General features: G+C 34.9%; 1 protein-coding gene across 11 annotated transcripts in view; it reads right to left on the reverse strand.

Moving 5' to 3' along the window:
- CNOT2 (CCR4-NOT transcription complex subunit 2) overlaps nucleotides 1-21,775 on the reverse strand; it is a 126,420-nt gene that overhangs the window by 86,521 nt on the left and 18,124 nt on the right. For 2 of the 11 annotated variants that reach the window (XM_057316445.1, XM_044384590.3), the window contains exon 2: nucleotides 10,168-10,239. The exons of the other annotated variants lie outside the window; for them this stretch is intronic. In XM_057316445.1, the coding sequence (XP_057172428.1) occupies nucleotides 10,168-10,239 (72 nt within the window). The remainder of the gene's footprint in view (nucleotides 1-10,167; nucleotides 10,240-21,775) is intronic. 11 annotated transcript variants of the gene reach the window in all.

Below are 21,775 nucleotides of genomic sequence, written 5' to 3' on the forward strand. Positions count from 1 at the left end.
GCCTCTGCCTTCGGCTCAGGGCGTGATCCCGGCGTTATGGGATCGAGCCCCACATCAGGCTCCTCCGCTATGAGCCTGCTTCTTCCTCTCCCACTCCCCCTGCTTGTGTTCCCTCTCTCGCTGGCTGTCTATGTCAAATTAATAAATAAAATCTTTAAAAAAAAAATCATACATCACTAGACTTTGATACATGCATTACTGAATTTATTTGATATTAAAAACATTCTAATACGTAATTAGAGTCCTCATAAGCATATACATTTAATTTTGCAGGATTAAGATACTACTTTGGGAAGGGGTCCACAACCATCACCAGAGAGCAAATGAGTTCAAGGCCCAAAAAGAGGTAAGAACGCCTAGATTAGAATATCAGAACATGGATTAGACTGTTTGCAGAAGGTAACGCCAAAGAATTTAAGGACTGAAAAGAGCCTCAGGAGCGTATTTAATTAAAATTCAGAGACAAAGAAATTGTGGCCTGGTGGGACTTAAGTGCCTTCTTCAAGGTCACCCAGCTATTTAGTGACAGGGCCAGAGAAAACAGAACCTAGGTTTTCTGATTCACAAACTAAGACTAAACCAACTTTGATGTGACTGGGATATAAGAAAGCAAGACACGGCAAAGACAGCTCTGCAAATACATGCCAAAAAGTTATTAGGAAAGAAATGAATTACACAGGAAGAAGAGCTAATTTGAAAAAGAAAATGACTGACTGGGGTGTTAAAAGTGTTTTAAAATATATTCTAGGGGCTTCCGGCCGGCTCAGTCAGAAGAACATGCGACTCTTGATCTCAAGGTTGCCAGTCTGAGCCCAAGGTTGGGTATAGAGATCACTTAAAAATAAAATCTAAATAAATAAATAAAAATAAAAACAAATTCCACAGCATGACATGCCAATACAAATGTTGAAAAAAACAGTCAGAAAACAAATAGGTGAGACCCCTTTTGCATACTGAACACAAAGAAATGTTCTGAACATCAATATTCTAAACATTATTAAACATGATTAACATATGCTGTTTCTCCCACTTTTCCTGAAACAGGAACTTCTCAGTCTGTTTTCCCACTTTATAGAGAGAAATGGGTAGACTGAAAATTTTACTTTCTTCCTGATCTATAAGAATTACAACAGCATAAGCACAACAGTAAATATCAAATAACAGCTGGAATCAGTGTGAGAGAAAAGAAAGCTGAAACTGTGGCAACTGAGGGAGTCTGTGAACCACCTAAAGAAGGTAGTTGCTCTGCTCATCTCTAGCTCAATGCTACAAGAAGTGTCAACCCAGAATTCTGGATGGAACAAAAGTAGCCTTCAAGAATGAAAATGAAATAAATACACTTTCAGATGAAAGAAAACTAAGATAATTCATCACAAGCATACCTGCTCTGAAGAAATGAATTTTATTTGGACAAAGAGAAACAAAGCCAGAATTTCATGAACAACAAAAATGGCAAATACGTAGGTATGTATAACAGACAAGGAGTTGGCAAACTTTTTCTGTAAAGGGCCAGCCAGAGAGTAAATATCTTAGGCTTTGCAGGCCAAATGGTCTCTGTTGTAACTAATCGATTCCGAATTGTAGAGCAAGAAAAACCATAGATAATACATAAACTAACTGGTGTGACTGTATTCCAATAAAATTTACAGACGCAGGTGGCAAGCTGGATTTGGCCTGCAGTAACAGTTTGCCAATCCCTGTGATACACTATGCTTTTCTTCTTAAATTCTTTAAAGTATGCGAAATAATTGAAAGCAAAACTTACATCACTGTCTCAAGAGGTATTTGAACCATGTGGATGTAACAACTACAACACAGAGGAGGGTGAAGAAAGGAAACTACATGGTGACAAGATTTCCATTTTCTAATTCAAGTAGGAAAATATAAATTTTCAGTGCAGTAGGTTAACTGTACACCTGATTAAGATATATTCAACACCCCTGGTAGCTCTGAATATAACCTTATTGGACACAAAGCCTTTGTAGATGCAATCAAGTTAAAAAGAGGTCATACTAGATTTGGGTGGGCCCAAATCTGATGACTGGTATTTTACAACAAAAGAGAGTGAGGCATAGAGACATACAGAGAGCAAAAATGCCTAAGTGAAGATGAGGCAGAAATTGGGGTGATACAGTTATAAGCTAAAGAATAACGAGTGGTGACAACCACCAAAAGATAGAAGAGGCAACGAAGGCTTCTTCTCTAAAGCCTTCAAAAGGAACATGACCCTGCTCATGCCTCCATTTCAAACTTCTAAACTCCAAAATCAACACACAATATGAATTGTATCTACTGGAAAAAAACTGAATTCACAGTCAAAATCCTCCAGGCCCAGATAGTTTCATCACTGACTTCTACCAAACATTTAAACAATACCAATTCAAGACAACATTTTCCAGAAAAGAGAACATGACGGATTACTTTCAAAGTCATTTTTACGAGACTAACATTATATAGATACCAAAACCAAAGATAATTCAGGAAAAGAAAAACCTTAAAAACCAATATTCCTCCTGAACATAGATGCAAAAATTCCCACCAAAATATCAGCAAATTAAATTCAACAAAATACCCAAATATTAATAAACAATTAACAAATAAAGCTTATTCTGGGAATATACTTGCTCTCCTTCTCTCAGTTTCTTTAAATAACATGAAATCATATGAAGGAATAATAATAACAACATATTGTTGGGTCTGTAAAATATATGCCTGTAATATGTATAACAACAGCACAAAAAAGAAGAAAAGAAAATAAAGGTACAGAGAAATAAGGTTTCTACATTTCACTGGAATTAAATTAGGGTTAAGTCTGAAGTAGACCCTGATACAGTAAGATGCATATGGTAAGCTCTAGTGCATCAATTAAGAAAATACAAAAGAACATAGTGAAAATTGAAAGGAACTGAAAGCTTACATGGGTGGAGTGGGAGGAGAGACACTTGATGCAAAGAACACATAAAGGAGAAATTAAAAAAACATGAAAACATACAAGAAAACAAAGCAAAATGGCAGACACAGGTTACACTACATCAATAACAATATTAAATGTAAGTAAACAATCCAACAAAAGGAAGTGTCAGACTGCAACAAACCAGAACAAAAAAATTACATGCTGTCTACAGGAGACACACTTTACATTTAAAAATGCAAATAAATTGAGGGTCACCTTGTGACTCAGCTGGTTAAGCATCTGACTCTTGGTTTCAGCTCAAGTCATGATCTCCCCATTGAGAGACCAAGCCCCTCTGCTCCTCCTCCTGCTCAACAGTGTGTGTGTCCTTAAACAGAGTTTAGAAGTTTGAGTGCGTGCACACTCTCTAACAAATAAATCTTTAAATAAATTAAAAAATAAAAATAAAAATAAATTGAAAGTAAAAGGGTGGGAAAGATATATCATGAAATGCTTCTACAGCCAATATCAAAGAAATGACTGCCTATGTTCTTCCAGGACTTTTGTGGTTTCAGATCTCATATTAAGGCCTTTAATATGCTGAGTTTATTTTTGTATATGGTGTAAGAAAGTGTTCCAGTTTTTTTCTTCTGCACACAGCTGTCCAGTTTCCCTAACACATTTGCTGAAGAAACTGTCTTTTCTCCCTTACATATTCTTGCTTCCTCTGTTGTAGATCAATTGACCATATAAGTCTAGGTTTATTTCTGGGCTTTCTATTTTGTTCCACTGATCTATGTGTCTATTTCGTGCCAGTACCATACTGTTTTGATTACTACATGTTTGTAGTATGTATTGAAATTTGGGATTATGATACCTCCAGCTTTGTTCTCTGTCAAGACTGCTTTAGCTATGTGGATCTTTCATGGTTTCATACGAATTTTAGAATTATTTGTTCTAGTTCTGTGAAAAATGTTAGCATTTTTAGAGATTACACTAAATCTATGGATTGCTTTGAGCTGTACAGACATTTTAACAATATCAATTCATCCAATCCATGAGTGTGAAATATCTTGTTTGTGTCATCTTCAATTTCTTTCACCAATGTTTTTATACTTTTCAGAATACAAGTCGTTCACATCTTTGGTTAAGTTTATTCATAGATATTTCATTATTTTTGATGCAACTTTAAATGGGACTGTTTTCATAATTTCTCTTTTTGCTACTTCATTATGAGGATATAGAACTGCAACAGATTTCTGTATTTTAATTTTGTGTCCTACAGCTTTACTGAAATCATTTATCAGTCTGGTGGAGTTTTTAAGGTTTTCCATTTACAATATCATGTCATTTGCAGACAGTTAAGGTACTACTTCTTTCTTACCAATTTAGATAGCCTTTTCCCCCCTTTTCTTGTCTGACTGCTGTTGCCTAGGACTTTCAGTACTATGTTGAATGGAAGTGGTGACAGTGGACGTCCTCATCTGTATTTCACTTATTTCTGCTCCAATCTTTACAATTTCCTTCCTTCTAGTGGCTTTGGGCTTTGTTCTTTTTACAGCTCCCTTAATTGTGAGATTAGGTTGTTTATTTGATATTTTTCTTGTTTCTTCAAGTAGCCTGTATTACTATAATATTCCCTTAGTATAGCTTTTGCTGCATCCCAAAGATTTCCGGCCATCTTGTTTTCATTTTCATTTGTCTCTATTTATGTTTTGATCTCCTTTTTGATTTTTTGGTTGACCCATTCATTCTGTAGTAACATGTTAATTAGGCTCCATATATCTGCATTCTCTCCAGGTTCTTTTGTATGATCGATTTCTAGTTTCATACCATTGTGGCTGGAAAAGATGCATGTTATGATTTCAATCTTACTTAACTCTCTGAGACATGTTTTGTGGCCTAACATGATCTATTCTGGAGAATATTCCCTGGGTACTTGAAAAGAATGTATATTCCACTGTTTTGAATGGAATGCACTGAATAAATCTGTTAGGTCCATCTGGTTTAAGGCGTCATTCAAAACCACTGTTTTCTTGTCGACTTTCTCTCTGGAATATCTATCCACTGATGTAACTGGGGTGATAAAGTCCCCTATTATTGTATTACTATCAATTTCTTCCTTTATGTCTCTTAATACTTGCTTTATGTATTTAGGTATTCCCATGCCGGGTGCACAGATCTTTACAACTGTTATATCCTCCTGTTCGACCATTCCTTTTATCATTATGTAGTGTCCTTTTCTGTCTCTTGTTACAATCTTTGCTTTAAAGTCTATTTTGTCTGATAGAAGTATTGCCACCCCAGCTTTCCTTTCACTTCCATTTGCACAGCAAATGATTCTCCATCTCTTTACTTTCAATTTGCATGTGCCTTTAGGTCTGAACTGAGCCTCCTGTAGGCAGAAATATGGATGGATCTTGCTTTTTTATCCATTCAGTCATCCAACATCTTTTGACTGGAACATTCAGTCCTTTTACATTTAAAGTAATTATTGATAGATATGTACTTATTGCCATGTTGTTACTTGTTTTACAATTGTTTTGTAGCTCTTCTCTGTTCCTTTCTTCTTCTCTTGTTCTCTTTCCTTATGATTAAAAACATTTTTCTAGATATCTCTCTTCAGGCAAGGAAAATAAAAGCAGAATTATACTACTGGGACTATACCAAAATAAAAAGCTGTCACACAGCAAAGGGAATCATCAACAAAACAAAAAGGCAACCCACCAAATGGGAGAAGATATTTGCAAATAATGTATCGCATATGGGGGTTAATATCTAAAATATGTAAGAAACCTATACAACACCAAAAAACCACAAATAATCTGATTTAAAATGGGCAGAGAACCTGAATAATCATTTTTTCCAAAGACATACAGATGGCCAACAAATAACATGAGCAGAAGCTCAACATCACTAGTCAGAGAATGCAAATCAAAGTAACAATGAGATATCACCTTGCACCTATCACAATGGTTAAGATCAAAAACAAAGTAACTGTTGGAGAGGATGTGAAAAAGGAACTCTCCTGCACTGTTGGTGGAAATGCAAGTGCACCCACTATGGAAAACAATATGAACATTCCTCAAAGTATTAAAAACTGAATTACCATATGATCCAGTAATTCTACTACTGAGTATTTACCCGAAGAAAACAAAAACACTAATTCAAAGGATACAGGCACCCCTATGTCTACTACAGCATTATTTACAGTACTCGATATGGAAGCAACCCAAGTGTCCATTGACAGATGAGTATATAAAGATATAGTATATATACACAATGGAATATTATTCGGCTATAAAAAAGAACATCTTGCCATTAGCAACAACAAGGAGGATCTAGAGGGTGTAATGCTAAGTGAAAGAAGTCAGTCAGAGAAAGACAAACACCATACGATTTCACTTGTGGAATTTAAGAAACAAAACAAATGAACCAAGGCAAAAGAGACAAACAAAATAACCAGACTGTTAAATACAGAGAACAAACCAGTGGAGGAATGGGTGAAATAGATAAAGGGGATTAAGAGTACATTTAACTTGATGAGCACTGAATTATTTATAAGAAAAATAAAAGTTATGTATTTGTGTCTTCAAAAATTTTTAAACTTTTCTATCATTACAGGTCAACAAAATTTGCAGGGTTTTAAGGGATTTTAAAAAGACTTCAAGCTCATTCTCTTACCACATGAGTCTGCAAGAAATGATTCTACAAAAATAACTCTTCATTAAGCTATCATGGAAAAAAATTTTCTAGAGTTCCCTGATTAACCAATCTAGGACAACATAGTTACCATCAACAAATTCTTACTCTTATGTATCTAAAAGACAGAGACCCTTTCTTAGTATTCAGTGAAAGGCAATATTACTATATTTTCCATCTCTAAAATTACTTTAACTGTATTCATCAGCTATTGCCCAAAATTCAGAGACATAACAAAAGTACTAGTTCTTGCTTTGGCATTTGTGGGTTGTTAGACTAACCTCAGCTAGGTTGGCATCAAGCTGCTGGGCTGAACTAGGGCTACTCCATTTTCTCTCATTCTCTTCAAATCAGTGGTTTCCTGATGGTCTTCTGGTGGGGAAAAGCAAGAGCACAAAGAACAAGCTCACCTCCACCAAGGCACTGAAAGTCTATGCTCACTCTGTGGGTGAACTGTTTTTGTTTTTAAATTTAAATAAAAGATTTTTGAGAGAGAGAGGAAGGAAGAGAGCACGTGCATACACACAGGGTGGGGGCAAGGGCAGAGGGAGAGGGAGAAAGAAACTCAAGCAGACTCCCTACTGAGCCTGGAGCCTGATACAAGGCTTGATCTCACAACCCTCAGATCATGCATGACCTGAACCAAAATCAAGAGCTGGACGCTTAACCAACTGAGCTACCCAGAAACCCTAAAACTTATTTTAAATGAAAAAATAAAATAAAGCCTATGCTCACTTGCAATTCACTAACATTGCTTTGGCCAAAGCAAATCACATGTCCAAACCCAACATCAATGGAGCCAAAAAATAAACTCCACTGCTCATGGTAGGAACCACAGTCATAAGGCAAAATGTGTGGAATGGAGGACAAGTGGAAAAATAATGTGATCTAACGACCTATTCTCTCTCTTTAAACTAAACCAGCAGTCCGTAACCCTCCTAGGAACCTCAGAAGACCCCACAGAATCTGATAAACCTGTATTTGAATGTTGGCTTTTCCACTGACTAGCTGGGAAAATTCTGGGAGATTATTCATTTTTTCAGGCCCCAGTTCTTGAATCTGTACAAGGGGAGAGGAAATAACTTTTTATGACTGCTGGGATAACTAAATGAAAGAGTACACATATAAAGCTTAGCATAATGTGCTACCTATAGTAAAATGTGCTCAGTAAATACTAGCTTTCAATATTGGGTCATTCAATAGACATTTAAAAAAAAATCTATTATGGGGCGCCTGGGTGGCGCAGTTCTTAAGCGTCTGCCTTCGGCTCAGGGCGTGATCCCAGCATTCTGGGATCGAGCCCCACATCAGGCTCCTCCGCTAGGAGCCTGCTTCTTCCTCTCCCACTCCCCCTGCTTGTGTTCCCTCTCTCGCTGGCTGTCTCTGTCAAATAAATAAGTAAAATCTTTAAAAAAAAATCTATTATGAAACAGCAATCACATGAATTCTGGAATAGCTCAACTAGTAGCATATAAAATAGACAAAAATATTTTTAGAGATAAAGAAGAATATTTTCCTATCATAAATGGGTCAATCATGAAGAAAATGTAATTATAAACATTTGAAGCAAGATGAAGCAAGATCAACAAGCCAATAAGACACTTGAATACTAATATAAAAACTGGACCTAACAAATACATCTAGAACACCTAACAACAGCAAAATACGCATTCTTCTCAAGTACTAATGGAACATTCTCCAGGATAACCATATGCCAGATATAAAACAAACCTCAACAGATTTAAAAAGACTGAAATTATGAATATAAAATATGTTCTTCAACCAAAATGTAATGACATTAGAAATAATAACAAAATGAAACTGGGGAAATTTACAAACATGTGGAAATTAAACAATACTTCTAAATAAACAGGGGGTACAGAATCACAAGGGAAACTTAGAAAATATTTTGGGAACAATGAAAACAAAAATAAAAGATACCAAAATTTATGGAGTGCGGTGAAAGCAATAGTTAAAGGGAAATTTATAGTTGTGACATAAAACATCTACATTTAAAAAGATGTTAAATCAATAACTTACCCTTCTACTTTAACAAATTTTTTAAAAGATTTATTTATTTGAGAGAGAGACAGAGAGGGCGCACAAGAGAGAGAAAAAGAGAGAGCAGAAGCAGGGAGGCAAGGAGAAGCAGACTCCCCATTGAGCAGGGAGCCCAACGCGGGGCTTGAGCCCAGGACTCTGGGATCATGACCTGAGCTAAAGGCAGACGCTTAACCAGCTGAACCACCCAGGCACCCCAACTTTAAAAAATTTTTAGAAAATAAGCTAAATCAAAAGCAAACAAAAGAAAGAAAATAATACAGATGGGTTCAGAATAAGTGCAATACAGAAAAGACAAAAGAGAAAAATCGAAAAGACTCAAAAGTTGATTTTCTAAAAAGATCAACTTTGAGCTAAACTGTCCAAGAAAATGACTCAAAGTACTAAAATCAGGAATGAAAAAGGGATAATAATACAAACCCTACAGATAAAGGACAGTAAAGGAGTAGTATGAACTGTGTGCTAACAAATTAAATAACTAGATGAAATGGACATATTCCTAGAAAGTCACAAACAACCAAAGCTGTCTCAAAAAAACAGATAATCCGAACAGAACTATAACAAATGAAGGGATTGAATTAGTAATTTTAAAACTTCCCACAGAAAAAATAAAAATAAAAATAAAATAAATAAATAAAACTTCCCACAGAGAAAACCCCAGTGCAGGTGGCTTCACTGGTAAATTCTATACCAAACATTTAAAGAAAGAAAAATTAACAATGCTTCACAAAATCTTCCGAAGCATAAAATAAAAACACCTGGAAGACGTCCCAATTCATCCTATAAGGCTATTATTTATCCTGGTAACTAACACCAAAGACATCACAAGAAATGAAAACTACACATTAATATCTCTTATGAAAAAGACACACACAAAAAAACTAACAGAATACTAGGAAATCAAAACAAACAAAAAAGGAATTATACACCATGACCACGTAGGATTTATCCCAGGAATTCAAAACTTGTCAACATCCAAATATCAAATGATGCAATACACTGTATTATTAGACGACGAAAATCACATGGTCATCTCAATAGATGCAGAAAAATTATTTGAAAAAAATCCAACAGCCTTTCATGATACTTAACACTCAACAAACTAAAAATAGAAAAGAACTTCTTCAAACTGATAAAGGGTATCTAGGAAAAAAACTACAATAAGGCTGTCTACTCTTGCTACTTCTATTCAACACTGTACTTACTGAAAGTTCAAGACAGAATAACTGGGCAAGAAAATGAAATAAAAAGTACTCAGGTCAGAAAGGAAGAAGTAAAACTATCACTATTTGCAGATGTTATGATCTTCTATATTTAAAAAAGCTTAAAAAGTTACTAAAAAAAAGGATTATGTTTTGTCAGTTTAATAATAGTTTAAATTATAAGAGATTTTATAATAGTTTAATAAAAGAGTTCAGCAAAGTTGCAAGATACAAATGTGCAAAAAAAACTGCATATCTATATACTAACAACAGAAAATCAAAAAATGAAATTAGGAAAACTCAGGGCACCTGGCTAGTTCAATTAGCGGAGCATGCTCCTCTTGACCTTGGGGTCCCATGAGTTCAAGCCCCATGTTGGGCCTGGAGAAAGAAAAGAAAAGAAAGGAAAAGAGAAGAGAAAAAGAAAAAGAAGAGAAAGGAAACAATTCCATTTATGAAGCATCAAAGAGAATAAAATACTTAGCTACAAGTTTAACCAAAAAACTACAAAATTAATATTCTGAAAACTACAAAACACTGCCAAAAGAAAAGAAAAGATGAACTATATAAATGGGAAGACACTCTGTGTTCATAGATCTAAAGGCAGGTAGCACTCCCCAAACTGATCTACTGATTCAACACAATCCCTATCAAAGTTCCACCTGGCTTCTCTGAATAGACAAAGTAATCCTAAAATTCACATGGAAATGTAAGGGACCCAGACCAATAAAAATAATCTTGATAAAGAACAGCAAAGTTGGAGGATTCACACTTACTGGTTTGAAATTTTCATATTGTAATCAAGACATACTGGCATAACAATAAACATACAGATCAACAAAATAGAAACAAGACAGAAAAAGCATAAGCAACAAAATAGTAAGCTAAATTTCATCCAAATTAAAAATATTTGAAAATCGCATATCCAGGGGCCCCTGGGTGGCTCAGTCGGTTAAGCATCTACCTTCAGCTGGGTCATAATTCCGGGGTCCCACAATCGAGCACCACGTTGGGCTGGCTCCCTGCTCAGCGGGGAGTCTGCTTCTCCCTCTCCCACTGCCCTTCCCCTCCCAGCTCGTGCGTGCTCTCTCACTCTCTCAAATAAATAAAATTAAAGAAAAAAAAAAAAAAGGAAATCGCATATCCAATTAGGAATCTGTACCTAGAATGTACAAAGAACTCTTACAACTCATTAATAAAAAGACAAATAAACTAAAAATAGATATAGGACCTGGATCTGACTAGATATTTCTCCAAAGAAGATATACAAGTGACTAAATACGTACACTCAAAAATGTTAATGTCATTTAATCATCAGGATAATATAAATGAAAACCACAATGAGATCATACACAGTAGGATGGCTATAATAAAACAGATAAAACAGTAACAAGAGTTGGCCAGGATCTGGAGAAATTAAAACTCTCATATTCTGTTTGTGGGGATTTAAAATGGTATGCTGTTCTGGACAACAGTGGGCAATTCTAGAGGTTAAATAATATTACTATATAACCAAACAATTCCACTATGTATGTAACCAAGGGAAATGTAAATATATGGCCACACAAACGATTGTACAGAAATATTCTCAGCAGCATATTCAGAACAGCCAAAGAGTAGAAACAACCCAAATGTCCATCAACTGATAAATGCATAAATAAAATGTGGTATATCCACACAATGGAATATTCCTCAGCAATAAAAGGAATAAAATGCTTCCACTTGCACAATCTTTGAAAACATTATGCCAAGTGAAAGATGGCAGTCATGAAAGAGCAAGTATTCCATCTACATAAAATGTTCTGGACAGGCAAATGTATAGAGACAGAAAGTTGATCTATGGTTGCGTGAGGGTGGGTGTTGGAAGGAAACAGAGAGGGCCTGCAAAAGGATGTCAGATTTCTTTCTGGGGTGATAAAAATGTTCTAAAATAGACTGTGGTAATGGTTGTGAGACTCTGTGAATATACTAAGAACCACTGAATTTCACATCTTAAATGGGTGAGTTAATGCATGGTAAATGATAACTCAGTAAAAATGCTCTAATAAGGAGTGTCAATCAATACAATCTACCATATCAATAGGCAAAAAAACCAACTGAACCTATCAGTTAATACAGAAAAATTATTTGGCAAAATTCAACATCCATTCATCATGAAAACTTTCTGTGAACCAGGAACAGAACAGAACTTCCTTAATTTGACAAACTTATATCTATCATTATACTTAATGGTAGAAGACTGAATTCTTTCATATTTTAAGACTGCAAATCAGGGAAGGATGACCCAGGCAGTGCGATAATGAAAGAAAACAGAAACAAAAGGCATAGATTGTAAAGACAAATAAATCTTCCCTATTTGAAGATGATATGGATTGCCTGAGTAAGATATGCAGAGCAATTTGCAAAAAAAGGTCCTACTATGTGAGCTTTGCAAGGTCACAAACAAGATCAATGTGTGAAAAAAATCCTATTTTCTATATGCTAGTAACAGTTAGTACAGCACCAAATAATTTCTCCAAAATGGGATTTTAAGTATAAATGAAATACATGTTTATAAATCTAACAAAATAGGTACAGGATCTGTATACTAAAAACAAAATCACTGACAACTAAAATCAAAGAACTAAATAAATGGGGAGATATATATACCACGTCTAAGGACTGGAAAACCCAATATAATTAAGATGTCAACTTTCCCAAGCTTATCGATCAATTAATACAATGCCAATCAAAATCCCAATGGGATTTTTTTTATAATGAGAAACATTTCCACTAGTCATTAGGGAAATCCAAATTAAAAATCACGATGAGCCCAAACTCACGATAATGGCTATATTCACAAAAACACAGTAACAAGTGTTGGAGAGAAGTGGAAAAACTAGATCCCTCATACCTAGCAGGTGGGAATGTAACACTGTTCTAGGTGGATACACAGACAAGATACTAAGTAAAAAATAAGGCAGGCAAAGTACCTGCTCTCATGGAATTTTCATCTAGCTAACAAATAATTAACACAAATGATTTCTGATAGTGATAAATGCTAAGCAAGACAGAGAGTAATATGATACTATAGTAAGGAATGGCAAAGGTATAGTACCAGATAAAAGTAATCAGGCATGACCTTTTCTGAGATTACAACTGATATGTCAGTGGAAGGATGAGATGATAATTTCAGTTATATATTTATATAGAGAGAGGGCTCACATGTTCAACAAAACTCAAAAATATTTTTCTCCTACTTATGACTTTATTAGATAAAATGGTTTTTCTATCTTTATTAAACATATGTAACTACCAACAAGGGATTTTAATCTACAGATGACTGCGGTTACCATAAATGGATATGTTTTTTCATGAAAAGCCAAGAACAGTTCGTTTTAATTTGCCTGTTCAGTCTCAAAGTAAACTAAAATTTTTCATCAGGTTTGCAATTTTTGAAATAATGAAATAACAAATGCACCCCTATCTTCAATGACCCTTTGGGTTCTAAGGCACTCAGGATTAAGAGCCACAAGCCCAAATGAAAATGTTTCTGGTCGGGGCGCCTGGGTGGCACAGCGGTTGGGTGTCTGCCTTCAGCTCAGGGCGTGATCCCGGCGTTCCGGGATCGAGCCCCACATAAGGATTCTCCGCTATGAGCCTGCTTCTTCCTCTCCCATTCTCCCTGCTTGTGTTCCCTCTCTCGCTGGCTGTCTCTATCTCTGTCAAATAAATAAATAAAATCTTAAAAAAAAAAAAAAAAGAAAAAGAAAATGTTTCTGGTCTATCTGAATGCCTAAAAACCGAATGCTAGTTTTTAAGGATCTTATTTTAACATTTTTTATATCTTCAAAAGCACATTTTATTACCTATCCCACATTATCATTTACAACGTCCTTTAACCCCCACTGTACTTTTTCTACTAAGTTCTATCTTGTTTATCTTCTACATTATATATTTTCAGACTGAGCCATCCTTTCTTCCGTTTTCATCTAATAACTTTTCAAAATGAATGTGCGCTTACAACAGCATGTTTGGTTTAGCCACTTATCAATAAGACAATAAATCAATTAAACTTAACCCATAAAATTTAAGAAAAAATGTAATATACTGGCAAACAGTAAATTTTTGTAGTGAAAAAAAACTACTAAAAGATATCCTTCGAAATTTAGTATCCCTACTCTAAATTTTGGGGTTTTTTAAGTTTTTACTTAAGTAATCTCTACACCCAACGTGGAACTTGAACTCACAACCCCAAGATCAAAAATCACATGCTCTTCCGACTGAGCTAGCCAGGCACCCATCCTTATTCTAAATTTGCTATGTATACCAAACACAAGCACAAAGCCTACTACTGTTCCTCCAACATTTTAATTTTTTCTTTCCAAAGGTCAAATCTAATTTGATACAAGCATAATCAGAAGTCACTTAAACCATATCAATGTTTATGGTCAAAATATAAACTTTAATAACCTTTTAGTTATTTAGCTAAGTTAAAACTATCTTCTGGTCACAAGCACACATTACTGATTTAATCTGCTAAAAAACATGTTAATTTGCTTCTGCTCCAAAGCCAAATAAAAATATTAATGCATTCAACAAATACACAAACATTTATATAATACTTAAATACCAGGCAATAGCCTGAATAGGGGATTAAAAAGAAAAAAAGCATTAATTTCAAAAGCCCACAAACAGTGAGGTATGTCCTAGATATCTAGTAGGCATTAAATTAAAATTTGCTGAATAAATAAATGGTATGTAGAAAACAACTACTACAAAATCTGACTCAAATAACTGTTGGTTTCCTGGTGCTTTCTCCCCATTAGCATTTTACTCTTTGAAATTATTATCTGCCAATAACGAAAGAGTTAAAAATCACTATTTTTTTCATCTTTATATTTCACCAAGCCTTTCAACCTGTGAAAAAGTTTATGAATCATCCTTAATTATAATTTTAATTAGCAAAAACCTACAATTTTATGACCTAAAAGTAAACTAATCAAGACCTAAAAGTAATCAATTTCACTAGATGAAATTTTAATAAGCAAAAACATGTGTTTCTTCAAACCATTAATGACTACTAATAAAAAATATAAAACTGCAACTCTATGGGCAGGCACAGTTTTGTTAGACAAAAAGCAGACACTAAACACCTCTGTCCAAAAATCACCATTAAATTAATTACTATTTTTACAAAGGTCTAATACATTTGCTTTACATACAATACTTACATGCAGTTTCTTTAGTATTTCAACAACTATAATAACCTTCACCTTAGAAAAGAGGAAACTAAACTTCAGAAAAGTTAGGTAACTTGCCTGTAACGTATAAGGTGGCGAAACAAGGATTCATGCCAAGGTCATTTAGCTCTCTAAGCCTTGAATCACTATTCAAGGCTTTCACTATTAAATCATCCCATTACATAATGTATACACAAATTTAAGTCAAGCGACACGCATACACAGTCTAGAAGAGGTTTTAGCATCCCCATGACAGAAAAAGAAATGCAGCAAAATTGTGAAGGGAGGGATATTACTGTGCTAAATACGTAATCATTCAACAAACATGTTTTGGGCACCTGTTAGAATAGTGCAACAAAATACTAACCAAAAATGAATGATTGATACATAAAACACCACCGATGAAAAATGTCACGCTGAGCAAAAGATGTCAGACACAAAAGAATGCATATTGTACAATTCCACTTGTTTGAACCTCTAAAAAAAAAAAACAAAAACTCTAATCTATAGTGACAGAAAGCAGATCGGGGGGGGGGGGGGGGTTGCCTGTGGCCACAAATGAGGACTGCCTGAATGATAAACTTTGAATGTGATGAGAATGTTTTTATTTGAATTGTGGTGATTGTTACACAGGTGTATAAATTTGTCAAAACTCATTGTAAGGGACACTTAAATGGGAGCCTTGTATTATATGTACATTTCCTTTAAAAAGTTGACTTAAAAATAAGAATGGTAATAAAAGCACTTAAAAAAAATGGTACTCATTCCTAAAGATGTCAAACTGAACATGGATCTTGCCCTGAGAAAGAGAATGGTAACAGGAGATATTCGTATTTTTTAAAACTTCCTAGAATATATATATATTTTTAAAGATTTTATTTATCTATTTATTTGACAGAGGTAGAGACAGCCAGTGAGAGAGGGAACACAAGCAGGGGGAGCAGGAGAGGAAGAAGCAGGCTCATAGCGGAGGAGCCTGACGTGGGGCTCGATCCCATAACACCGGGATCACGCCCTGAGCCGAAGGCAGACGCTTAACCGCTGTGCCACCCAGGCACCCCAAAACTTCCTAGAATATTTAAGTCACATATTAAATTCCTTAAAAAAAAACTGTATAATAAATGTTTCACAGAAATTAGTAGTAGTAATAGCAGCATTAGTTGTTGTTGTTGTTTTTTTTAAAGATTTTATTTATTTATTTGACAGAGAGAGACAGCCAGAGAGAGAGACAACACAAGCAGGGGGAGTGGGAGAGGAAGAAGCAGGCTCATAGCGGAGGAGCCTGATGTGGGGCTCGATCCCAGAATGCGGGGATCACACCCTGAGCCGAAGGCAGACGCTCAACGACTGAGCCACTCAGGCGCCCCTAGTCTGTTGTTCTTAATTGCCCTGTCCTCTTAGACTTAATTCAGCCATCTGAAGTTTCCTTACTAAGTTGGTAGTTTTTCTGCAAGAAAAATTAAAATCATACATGAACTTTCAAATGTATACATATATTTTTATAATCTGATCGCATAATATGTTGCTTCCCAACCTAAGAGCTAGTTCTATAGATATAAGGATTTTTCTTAAAGTAAACAAAGCAGCCACTCTTATAATTCAGAGCCAGGGATAAATTTGGAACTTCCGGCATTGTAAAGAAAACTGTGCAGTGATTTTCAAACAATGGGCTCCAACAGTGGGCCATGAAATCAATACACTGTATTAAGACTAGCATGTTTAAAAACATGTTTTATAATAGAAAGTATTTGAATATATTTTGCACCAAGGGAACTGTTTTCTGAGCCTTTTTGTCCCTCCCCAGTCACACACACATGCATGGACACTCGCCCTGGATCCACACTATAAATCCTGGTTTAAGGGGGGAAAGGGGGAAAGTGAAAGCCCCTAGAAATATGCTAGGACAAGAATGACAGTGTAATGAAACAGCCATAAACTTTGAAGTCAAAGACCTAAGTTCATATCTTGGTTCTGCCACTCATTAGCTATTATGACTTTGAAGAAGTTAACTACAAGCTATCCTACAGAACCTTTATTAACTGTAAAATGGAAAGAATTCAACCAACTATATACCAATTGTGCAGAGTACATATGAGATCATTGTACTCAGAGTTAAGGCCAAAGTCCTTTTAATGGCTTACAAATCTTTCCTGACTAGCCTCTGGTCCCCTACCTTTTCTGCACCTACCTACCATTCTCCCCCTTTCCCACCAGACTAGTCAGACAGACTTCCTTGCAATTCTTCAATCTTAAAACATCAAATCATAAGACATCCTTTCTCAGGGCATTTGGTCTTAGTTGTTGTCCCTTCCTGGAACGTCTTTCTCCTGGATATGCAGAGGATTGCCACCTCACCACAGGCTCATTCAGTCACCTTCTAGGAGAGGACTTCCATGACCAGCCACTTTAAATCTGCATCCCATACATATTTCATACTCCCCTGGTCTCTTTTTCTCCATACCCCTACTACGTTCTACCATGTCTTATCTTTTATTTTGTATACTATATTCTCTCAGAACAGTGCCTGGCACATAACAGGAGTTAAATACATAACTGCCAAATAAATAAATTAAATAAATGAGTAACATACAGAAAATATCTAATACTTAAATGCTACTTTGTCTAACCCCCACTATCAAACCACTTGCTCTTTTCAAATTCACAAGGGATATCAAATTGAAGCCCTCCAGACAACATAAGCCTAAGAAAATCGTAAAAATACAACCTTATTTTGTCATTTAACATAACGTGTTAGCTACATTTTTACTGCTGATATAGCAAATTAAATTAGGCAAAAATCTCTTTAACTTTTACATTATTCGTTTATTCGACTTGAACCACTTTTGTGGTGAATTTTGGTATCAAACTTCTATATGTTAACCTCACTTCGTATGTGTGTGATATTAAATATGATTTGCTTTTCCTCCAGGATATATAAAATGATGCTTGGGAGAGTACCAGAGACAGGATTATAACACTTTATTATTTTACACTTATTTTTATTCTTAGTATTATTATTGAGAATGAAAGATATGAACAGAAAACACATTAAACACAAATTACACAATAAAAACGATCCACTCTTTGAAAAACAAAAAAATATAAATTTTTAAAATTCTAAGTTTATGCCTTCAAATTTTAGGACCAAAAAAAAAACATATATATATATATGTTTGTTTTTTTTTTAACACAACCATACTCAGTGTCATTAACAATAAAGCAAAAAAGACAATTCACACATAGCTGGTGAGAATGTAAATTGGCAAAGCCTTGCTGTAAGAAAAAAAGTAAACACTAAAAGCTTTGGAAAATAACCTTTCATACATTCAACAATTATTTGTCAGGCCCTACATAAGGTTTCAAATAAATATTAGTGAACAAAGCTGACTCGATCCTTACTCATGATCTATCTAGTGGTAGAATGAGAGACAAAATTGTTCAAATAACGACTATATGATAAATGCTATAGGAAAAGGAGCCTATTTATGAAAGGGCAGTTGAGGAATGCTATAGGCTGTGCTGACTGTTACACATAGACTGTCACTCCTAACAATCCTCTGAGGTTAAGTGTGAATATTAAGCCTCTTTTACAGAAAACACCGAAGCTTGAAAAGTAATTTCACTAAAAACATAGCAATTACTTAATAAGCATTGGAACTACCTCCAATACTTTAAAATAACAATTATAGAAGCATTTTTTTTTAAGTAGGCACCACACTGGGCATGTACCCCACCAAGGGGCTTGAACTCATGACCTTGAGATCAAGACCTGAGCTGAGATCAACAGTCAGACGCTTAACCAACTGAGCCACCTAGGTGCCCCTAGAAACATTTTCTAAAGAAATATTCGAACGAGCAAACAAGAATTCAGGTACAAAAATGTTCACCAAAGTGCCATTCATAAAAATGAAAAATCAAAATAAAATTAGATGCTCAAAGGAATTAAGTCAGTTATGCTCTGGCCATTAGGAATCATGTTTTGGATAAATACTGAATGACAGTGGAAAATGCTTATGATCTAAGGGTATTTGTTTTTAAAGATACAGGTTGCAAAACAGTAATTACAGCCCAATTTCTCTATTACAAAAATGGGAACAGTGGTTGTCTCTGGATCTTCTCCATTTCTTTTTATACTTTAAAGTATTTTTTGAATATTCCACATCACACTGTTACTTTAGTAATCAAGTAGAAATACAAGAGACCATAGTGTTTTACACACACACACACACACACACACACACTTATCTCTGCCCAGGTTAATAGTCCTCTACTGTGCAAGATTGCCAACTAATTTTTATTTTTTTCTTTTTCTCATCTTTATTTTCCACTTTTCTATAAGTATTTGCTATTATTACTTTTCTACCAGACTCCTTTAGCATGACCTCCCATTTTACTTGCTTCATAAAAAATTTAAAACTAACAAATACTAGCATTATTTACTCAGTATACTATAATAATGTATATCTATATTCAAGAATCCAAAGTTATAAAATACGTTAAGTTATAAGGAAGTCATTTCTATAACAAGTCTTCTCTTTTAAAAAAAATTCAACTTCTCAATACATTAATTTGAATAATTTTAGAAATCAAAAGAATTTAACTTCTTTTTCTAAGCCAATTAATAAATCGGAAATAAAGATAAACTGTTTCTGAAATAGTGTTAAAACTGAGTTTTAATTTTGTAAAATCAAAACTCGGGGTGCCTGGGTGATTCAGTCGGTTAAGCAGCTGCCTTCGTCTCAGGTCATGATCTCAGGGTCCCAGGATCGAGCCCCATGTTGGGCTACCTGCGCACAGGGAGTCTGCTTCTCCCTCTTCCTCTGCCTTTCCCCCAGCTTGTGTGCTCTCTCTCGTTTGCTTGCTCTCTCAAATAAAATCTTAAAAACAAAAAACAAAAAACCTACATTATCTTTGCCATGTCTTAAAATTTCAGCACACTATTTACCCAAGACTGGCATATACAATTAAAAATAAAAGCCCTTTTACCATACAATTTAGAATGTAAACTATTCTGAAAAATGAATTCTCTAGTTACTCCTAGTCAATTTCAATTTTACAAGGATGACAGTAAAAGCAATGCCTTTCCCTTCAATGAACAACAATCATTTTCCAAATTTCGTTACTCTATGATTCACTTTCCTTACTCTGCTACTCCAACTATTTAGTACTGCTTTCCTTATATGGTATTTAATGCCTCAAAGGACTCAGTACCCAAGAGATCTTACAGATTTAAGGGAAGAAAAAGGGAAAAAAAAAACCAGTAAAAGTTATTCATACACATTACATAAACAAAGAACATACAACAGTTTCAAACTACTGCACTGATACTCTCAAAGCTCTAGTTGTAAATTACAAATGAATTTCACTTGTAGGGAAAAGTGATGTTCACAAAAGTATGTCTGACTAACAATAATAAAGAGAAAGCACACAAACACAATTACAAACAATGGAATAACCTAAAGAACATTTACCATCTTTCATCCTTAACGAAGAGGAAATGAAGATGAGGTAGACTTCCTTCTGTATTTACTTACAGAAAGTATCAGGACTTCAGCATGCAACAGCATCCAAGTATTAACTGGCCTACTATGAGGAACACTCTCCACACTCCCTCCTCCCAAAAGTCCAATAAGCCAGATACTTAATTACATAAAAATAAAGGGAAAACCACATGGACACAGCAGTACCACAAGGTAAAATAAAATGAATGAATGAATCACACAACTTAAAACTATTGGTTGTATTACAACCATTAATAATCAGGAATCATTACCATAACACTTTTCCACTGCTTTACAATTAATCAAATGCTCTTGCTTTCATTATCTCAATTCTCATCAGCAACGTTAAAATATATAAATGACTAAAAAGCTGAGGCTCTTCAATAGTAATTGATTTGCCCAAACACAGAGCTAATAAATTCATGGAACCCAGACTAGAACCTATTTTCTGAATCCAAGTGTGGCAGTCTTTCCAAAACAATATATCTCCCTCTGTTAAAGATGAGCATATACTCAAAGGTAAATAAATGACCTGAGTTTCTCAACTTTAAAAAAACAAATGATAACTTCTATGCTAATTATTTCCTCTGAACTTCCTCCAGTATTCTGGAATATTTACTCTGCATAAAGGAAAAGAGACATAAACCAACACTGCTATAACTCTATTGTCAGATGTTCTACATCTGAAGATATTTTATTCATTTTAAGGATATGAAAACGGAGGCAAAGAAAAGAAACTAGCTACAGATAGCTCGACATACCTCAGGATGTAAGTGGTAGACACCTAAACTAAGGCTCTCTCCATTACATTTACCCATTTATCAAAGGAATTACTAAATGCCTATTATATGCCACACACCATGCCAAGAGCTTCAGATAGAGCAATGTTAAGATGTATTTATGTTACTCAAAGTACCACACAAAATCCTTAACACAATGTCATCTAAACGAAATTTCTCGTAGGAAAAACATGTGTAGAATCTTAAGAACAAAACTGCATTCTCCTTGTTTACATTTACAAATTTGACACAAAAAGAGCATATAATGCACTCTGAAAAACTGTGGCTAATTCTCTTTTGCTTCAGAATCTCATCTTTAAGTAGCAATCCCACTACAAAAACAAAACAAAACAAAAACTCCACAAGAGCCTTTATTCTTTACATCAAATCTATTTATCCACATTTTTCAAATAAG

Source organism: Ursus arctos, unplaced genomic scaffold, assembly GCF_023065955.2.
Source record: "Ursus arctos isolate Adak ecotype North America unplaced genomic scaffold, UrsArc2.0 scaffold_21, whole genome shotgun sequence".
In the NCBI taxonomy this organism is placed as follows: domain Eukaryota; kingdom Metazoa; phylum Chordata; class Mammalia; order Carnivora; family Ursidae; genus Ursus; species Ursus arctos.